The 7,372-nt window shown below is 66.6% G+C and overlaps 1 protein-coding gene across 1 annotated transcript in view; it reads left to right on the top strand.

The window, feature by feature from the left end:
- The window catches only part of SLC12A5 (solute carrier family 12 member 5), a 27,432-nt gene that overhangs the window by 5,659 nt on the left and 14,401 nt on the right, over window positions 1-7,372 (top strand). The window contains exons 2-8 of the mRNA XM_085318016.1: window positions 2,665-2,759; window positions 3,065-3,196; window positions 3,549-3,695; window positions 4,488-4,542; window positions 5,639-5,769; window positions 5,983-6,224; window positions 6,300-6,511. Coding sequence (XP_085174142.1) covers window positions 2,665-2,759; window positions 3,065-3,196; window positions 3,549-3,695; window positions 4,488-4,542; window positions 5,639-5,769; window positions 5,983-6,224; window positions 6,300-6,511 — 1,014 coding nt within the window. The remainder of the gene's footprint in view (window positions 1-2,664; window positions 2,760-3,064; window positions 3,197-3,548; window positions 3,696-4,487; window positions 4,543-5,638; window positions 5,770-5,982; window positions 6,225-6,299; window positions 6,512-7,372) is intronic.

Below are 7,372 nucleotides of genomic sequence, written 5' to 3'. Positions count from 1 at the left end.
GCACCCGCGTGCTGGCCCTTGCTGCCGCTCTCGGTGCTCGACCGCGGCCGCCAGCGCGGGGGCCTCCGGCCAGCCCGCAGCCATCGCCGTCGTGCTGCGCTGCGGGGCTGGGGATCCCCTGCTGTCAGCTGCGACGGAGTCCCCATTTGCCTGGTGTTTACTGAATTTCTGCGCTTTCCTCAGAGCCCTTGATGGCGGATTTCAAGTGCGGTGAGCCGGCTGCATGTGTGTATGTGTACAAGGCCGTTACATAAGGTTTACTTCATACAATGCATTTAAAACAAAGCTGGACTATAAAATAGTGGCTTGGCTCTGTGCTGACAGCTCCCCTTTAACAGAAAGCATTAGCTGGTTGGCAGCAGGGCACAGATCGCACTTGTCCATGCGCATCCCTGGTGCAGCCCTAGCAGGCACAGAGTGCATCCCTGGTGCAGCCCTGGAGGGCACGGAGCGCAGCCCTGGTGCAGCCCTGACGGGCGTGCAGTACAGCCCTGGTGCAGCCCTGGAGGGCACGGAGCGCAGCCCTGGTGCAGCCCTGACGGGCGTGCAGTACAGCCCTGGTGCAGGCCTGGCAGGTACAGAGCGCATCCCTGGTGCAGTCTTGGCAGGGATGGAGCGCATCCCTGGTGCAGCCCTGGAGTGCACGGAGCGCATTCCTGGCGCAGTCTTGGTGGCCATGGAGCACATCCCTGGTGCAGCCCTGGCCGTGCCTGTGTGAGCCAGCTGGGCGAGCCAGTGGTTGCTCCACCGGGAAAAGCCGTCTGCGGGGTGGGCTGGGCCGCAGTGGCCTCRTTCCCCCATCGTGCGTCCTCTGCCGCAGCTGCTGGGGGTTGAGCCGTGTGGGTCTGGGCACTGCTGTCCCCCAGCCCTTCCAGCCACAGCCTCTGCCCCACGGCCGCCCTGTGGGCCAGCTGCGGCTGGAGGGGCTCTGCCCGCAGCCCAGGCCCTGCCGCCAGGACCGCGGCTGCTCCTGCTGCTTCGCACCGCCGCAGCTCGGAGGCGCGGGCTGCTGCCGGAGCTGGAGGGTTCGCCCGTGCGTGGGTCGGCCTCACCTGCGGCGCCGGGGGTTTCACTTCCCGACTGGTCAGGAACGCCGCGTCTGGCGGAGGAGATTGCAGATGATGAATCACTGCCTCGCGCAGGCAAACTAGCTCCAAGGATCCCAAACGTGAGTCAACTAGCAGGAGGCAGGCACTCTTCGAGGGAGTYCGGGCTGCCCCGGGCCGCTGTGGCTGCGGCCGGCTGCCTCCTCCCCAGCTCGCGGGTGGCCCGTGCGTGCGGCCCGCCGAGGGGATCGCTCTTGCCGGCTGCTGTGGCTACGCTGCCGCCGGGGCGGGTGGCCGGCCCCGTGCTGCTGCTCTGCGCGTCAGCAGGGCCAGCACGCTGCTGCCGGCACGGGCGCTGCGTCCTCCCAGCCCCGTGGGCCCACGGGATCACCAAGCAGGGATTTTAATTCCACTGCCAGAGCTCAGACCCTGCTCCAGCAGCAAGCCCAGGTGCACTGCTGCAAGGGCAATGCAGCAGGCGATGCATTTCCTGCTCGCCCCTTGGTCAGTGTTGCCCAGAGCCGTCTGGAGAGGGGCTAGTCCTGGGATGCTCTGCTCTCCTCGCCCTCCGGGGCGGCTCGGGGGAGGCAGTGTGCCAAGCCTCTCTGTCAAGTGCGGTTTCATTTGGTTTCCTGCTCATGGGCATTTCTGAGCTAGGCAGCGCCGTGCGCTCCTCCCGCCGCCCCTTCCCTTCTTTGCTGTTCACGGGCTCCGCCACTGTTCTGAGAAATGCGCCACTCAAACAGCATCCATGCTAGCTGCTGCTTTATTTCCACCCTGATTTATTTGTGCCGCTCTGCAGCTCTCTGCTGCTTTCTTTGCTATTAAGCCTGACTCCCGGTTTCTTGCGAGCGAGGTCATTAACGCAGCGAGCAGCCGCGGCCCCTTCCCGGCACATCTGCACATTCTGCGCTGTTCTAGACGGATCTGCTGCCCCGGGGCAGCGCAGCGGCCGCCCTTGGCGGCGGCAGYCCCGGACGCCTCCTCGCCGTGCGGCACGGGCCGCGAGGCCGCGGTCCCCGCTCGGCTCTCGCAGCGCAGCCGAGTGCCGGTGCCGCCAGGGCAGGTCCCATCTCCGCCGTGCGCTGCTGGCAGCCCGGGCGTGCCCGCCCCGAGGGCGCCCGGAGCCGATGAGTTATTGCTGCCGGGCCTGTCCTTTCGGGAGGGCCGCGGGCCGGTTCCCCCTGGATCCACACCAGTCACTTTGCCCGGCGCCGGCGCGGCACGGACGCGCTCCGGCGCGCCGCGCTCGGTGAGCCCAGACGGTCGGGGCAGCACGGGCTCCCCAGGGCCCGGCCGCCCGCACCGGTGCGTCCCGGCCGGCGGCGGGGTCCGGCCAGCTGCAATCGGCGTGCTGAGGCTGCCAGGCAAAACGCGGCTGGGACGTGGGCAGGCCACTGCCGCCAGCCCTGGGAGCAGGGCTCAGCACCCTCCCGCGGGTCCYCGGGGGCCCTTCCAGCATGGGCCGCGCTGCGGCGCATCGCAGTGCTGATGCCACCCGACACGGCCGGATTCGCCCGCCCAGCACAGTGGTCCGGCCAGGACCAGGGACTGGGCCCGAGCATCCGCAGCCTGGTGGCAAGGACCAGCCAGCTCAGCACTGTGTCTGCGTCTGCAGGTGATGGCAATCCCAAGGAGAGCAGTCCCTTCATCAACAGCACGGACCTGGAGAAGGGCAAAGAGTACGACGGCAAGAACATGGCCCTCTTTGAGGTAGGGTGAGGGGCAGGGATGGGACGGGTGGTCACTGGGGAGAGGCCACCCCGGGCGGCCACCCCCCAGCACCCCGACCCGGGCCGTGGCAGCACACTTTCCTGTGAGCCAAGCGAGGCCAGGGTACGGGCACGCAGCCTGAGCAGGGCAGGGGCTCTGCAGAGGCCATGGTCCTGCTTTCAGGATGTGCTGGGGACACYGGGCTGGTGCAAGGCTCTGGGAGGGACATTCAAGACCCTCTGTGTCCATGGGTCCTGTTGGGATGCTGGGGCTGCCTCTCACCTCCCCRGCTCTGCTTCCAACAGGAGGAGATGGACACCAGCCCGATGGTCTCATCCCTGCTGAGCGGACTGGCCAACTACACCAACCTGCCGCAGGGCAGCCGGGAGCACGAGGAGGCCGAGAACAATGACGGTGGCAAGAAGAARCCAGTGCAGGTGAGGGTCATGCTAGTGTTGCTGCCCCTCTCTCCTTGCCCATGCGGGGCAATCCTGRTGCCGTGCTCCCATGGACTGGCTGCAGGGGAAGCTGAGTCCCATGGCCCCTGTGGGGGGGATGATTTCACCTCAAGTTCCTGGCTGCTCAGATCCCTGCAAAGAGCTTTGCAGGAGGAGCAGGACCCGTTGCTGCTCTATCTGCTGCTGCCCAGCCGTGCTCCATGCAGAGCAGTCGCCCAGCCCCGCCTGCATCTTCCCCAGCTGCTCCCTTGCCTGTCCCAGCATGTGCCAGCCCATCCTGCTGGGCAAGCTGGGCTCGTGAGCYGCTGACAGCTCCACACTCCCTCCACAGGCTCCACGGATGGGCACCTTCATGGGCGTCTACCTGCCCTGCCTGCAGAACATCTTCGGGGTGATCCTGTTCYTGCGCCTCACCTGGGTTGTGGGAATTGCCGGCATCATGGAGTCCTTCTGCATGGTCTTCCTCTGCTGCTCCTGTGTGAGTGAAGGCATTGAGGCTTCCTGGCCCCGTCGGCCCTGGATGCAGCAGCCAGGCTGATCTCTGCTGCCCTCGGGAAYGGCCAGGCCTGTCCAGGGCGCAGAGAGGAGCAGCAGGGCTCAYGGCATTAAGAGTCCGTGTTCAGCTGCCTGCACATCTGCATGGCCAGGGCTCTTGTCCCATTTAACTGCAAGGAGAAAACCTCCCGGCTTCACAACAGAGTTAAAAGTAAAATGGTGTTTTAATTGTGACCCAGATCACACCTGCAGTGTAGGTGGGGCAGGGGGTATCTGATGCACTGGGACCTGCACGCAATTAGTTGCCTTCTTAGGAAAATGGCCCTAAATGGAGGGTTGGGAGAACCAAACACGAGTGGCCTCCTGCACAGCCCAGAAACACTCGCCGCCCTCCCAGCACTGCTGGTCCCTCGGAGGGGCTCATGGCCCCTCTGGCTGCTTGACCTGGCCTGGCTCCCCTGCCACCCCAGCACTCCCCGGGGAGCCCCCCCCCCCATTCTGCCACAGTCCTGTGGACCCTCTCATCCTACTGCAACCCCCCCATCATCCCACTGTGGCTTGGAGAGCCCCCCCCCATCCTTCCACGGCCCGGTGTACCCCCGCACCCTGCTGTGCCCCCCCCAGTGTCCCACCGTGGCCCCAGGGACCCCCACATGCTGCCGTGGCCGCAGAGACCCCCCATGTCCCGGTGCTGGCTGGTGCCCAGCTCTCCCCTCCTGTCTGGGCGAGGGGGGGCCTCTCTGCCCAGTGTCTGATGCTGCGTTTCTTCCTGCAGACGATGCTCACAGCCATTTCCATGAGTGCGATTGCCACCAACGGTGTGGTGCCAGGTACGGCCGCGTCCGTGTCTGTGACTCCTTAGGGCAAAGGGAGCKGGCTCTTCCCGGGGGTGGGTGCTTGCGGGGGGCTCCTGTGCACCCCAGCAGGGCAGGACCAAGCTCRGCAAAGGGCTTTTCCTGGGGAGCATCCCCCGTGCTGTCCCTGCCCCGCGCGGGATGGCAGGCGCCGCGGGGAGAGCTGCCCCCGGCCGGCCGCCGCCAGCCCGGCATGCATTCCTGTTTCCCCGGCCGGGCGGGAGGCTTTGTGCCGTCCCCGGAGCTGGGAGGTGCAGATGGCAGCGAAAGCCGATGGCAGCGAAAGCCGAGAGCCGTCAGACGCAGCTCCACCCTCCGCCAGACTGGAGAGGCCGCGGGGGAGCAGCTTCCCCACGGCAGAGCCCGGGAGCGATGCGGGAGGAGGTGGGAGCCGGGGTGCTGCCGGGGCGCCGGGAGTGGGGGCAGCGCGTCCTGCCGCACGCCCCGGCTGCTCGGCACTGCGTGGGACGGGGCCGCGGTGCAAGGGCCCGCAGCGCCCGGTGCCCGCGGGGCGCCGGCGCCGCTCCCGGCAGGAGCGGGATGTGGGATGCCCCAGGCTGCGCTCTTCCCCGGCAGCGCCGCGAGGAGCTGGGAGAGGGCCCAGCTGTGCCGTTGAAGCTGCTGGGCTGCACGGCGCCGGCACAGCGCTGACAGCCCTGCGCAGGGTGTAATTAAAGCTATTTATCATCCTGCCGCCGTGGCGGGACCATTGATCCCTGCCGGCAGGCTCTAAGGGCTCCTCTGGGAGGACGAGGACGGAGCAGGCCATGGCCCTTGTCCCTGGGGCCCCAGCACCTGCCTGCACTTGCAGGGGACACGTGTCCCCGCTGCCTTCACTGGGCTCTCGGGGAAGCTTCTGCAGCCCAGCAGCTCCCGGGCTCCCGGTGCCAGGAGTGGCCAAGCCCCAGGGCCTGTGTCAGCTCCATGCTGGAGCACACGATGCCACRGGGGCCCGAGGATGCTCCGGCTCCRTCTCACCCTCCAGGACACCCAGCAGAGCTGACAGGTCTACGCACCAGGGATGGAGCTTGTGAGTCTTGCTGGAACCAACCCTTTGCTCTCTCCCTGGCAGCGGGTGGCTCCTACTACATGATCTCGCGGTCCCTGGGGCCGGAGTTCGGCGGGGCTGTAGGGCTCTGCTTCTACCTGGGCACCACCTTTGCTGGCGCCATGTACATCCTGGGCACCATCGAAATCCTGCTGGTAAGTGCCGCACTCCTTGCCTCCCTGAGTGGTGCCAAGGGCTCGCGTCCTCCTGGGGCCTGGGCTGCCCGTGTTGCCTGCCCCCAGACCAGCTCCTGGCCTCCTGGCAGGGAGTCCAGTCCTTGCAGTGGGAGCAGCCATGTCCAAGGCTCTTCCCTGGTTCTGATCCACATGAGGCTGTTTCCAGGCAGTGAGACCGTGTCTCTCTTCCAGGCCTACATCTTCCCAGCCATGGCGATCTTCAAGGCGGAGGATGCCAGTGGGGAGGCAGCAGCGATGCTCAACAACATGCGTGTGTATGGCACCTGCGTGCTCACCTGCATGGCCACCGTGGTGTTCGTGGGAGTCAAGTACGTCAACAAGTTTGCCCTGGTCTTCCTGGGCTGTGTCATCCTCTCCATTCTGGCCATCTACGCTGGTGTCATTAAGTCGGCCTTCGACCCGCCAAGCTTCCCGTGAGTACCACGTCCCCGGAGCTGCTGTGGGGCCGGGCTCAGTGGGCAGCCTCCCGAGCACCTCTCCCTGCCCAGGATCTGCCTCCTGGGCAACAGGACCCTGTCGCGCCACGGCTTCGACATCTGCACCAAGCTGGTGGTGGAGGGCAACGAGACGGTAGGCTCCAAGCTCTGGGAGCTGTTCTGCACCTCCCGCTTCCTCAACGCCACCTGCGACGAGTACTTCAGCATGAACAACGTGACTGAGATCGAGGGCATCCCCGGAGCTGCCAGCGGCCTCATCCAAGGTGGGCACGCGGCGGCGGYGCGCGGCAGGGATGGTGCATCGCGCAGGCCCCTGCCCACCCCTGCAGAGCCGTGGCCGGGCGCGAAGGCCTCGCGTGCACGGCRGCCCCGCCTGCGGGGTCTGGCAGAGAGGGGTCCGGGCCGTCCGGTTCAGTGCCGCGGCGTGAGCTTGAGCACCGGGATAGCCGGCCGCTCCGGCACGCCGCCCCGCGCTCCTCGGCCAGGGGTTGTGTTGGCCAGACACCAGCGATGGGGCCTGTTAATGAGGGTGATGGGRAGAGCAGGGCTGAATCCACCTTGCTGCCACCCCTGCACGTTCCCACCGGGCTGCTCAGCCCACTTGAGCGCAAGGAGCCGTGCTCATGCGGCGAGGCGCCGGCAGTGCGAAGGGCGTCCCGCGCCACGGCTCCGAGCCGAGCGCTACGGCTGCTCTGTACACGCTCGGTGCGAGCTAGACCGCAGCAAGACAGCCCAGAAGATGTTCAAGGGCTGGAGGCGAATAAATCCTCCCTTTGTCTCCTCTTGGCCTTCGGAAGGCATGATATTGATCTGAGGTTTAGCGAGGAGTAATCGCCCCTCGGGGGTACTTATCTGCCGCTGGAATACGCGCATTAGGGAGCAGGAGTTACTCCGCAGCCGGGCCTGGAGAGAGGCCAGGGCCACAGGAAACCTCATGAATTTGCTGGGTGGAGCCACTTCTGACCCGTTTTTCTCAAGTTGCTGGTACATTTGCCCAGTGCACACGCCGCTTGGCTGGTGGCGGTGGCTGATGCGCCTTGCTGCGCTCAGGGGTGTTTGCAGGGACAGTCCGTGGCGGGGCAGTTCGGGGCCAGTCCCACGGCCAGCGCATGGGTCGGGGAGCG

Source organism: Rhea americana, unplaced genomic scaffold, assembly GCF_003343005.1.
Source record: "Rhea americana isolate MKP2758 unplaced genomic scaffold, rheAme1 scaffold_514, whole genome shotgun sequence".
In the NCBI taxonomy this organism is placed as follows: domain Eukaryota; kingdom Metazoa; phylum Chordata; class Aves; order Rheiformes; family Rheidae; genus Rhea; species Rhea americana.
Note: the sequence above shows the minus strand (reverse complement) of the source record. Positions and strands in the feature narration are given on the sequence as shown.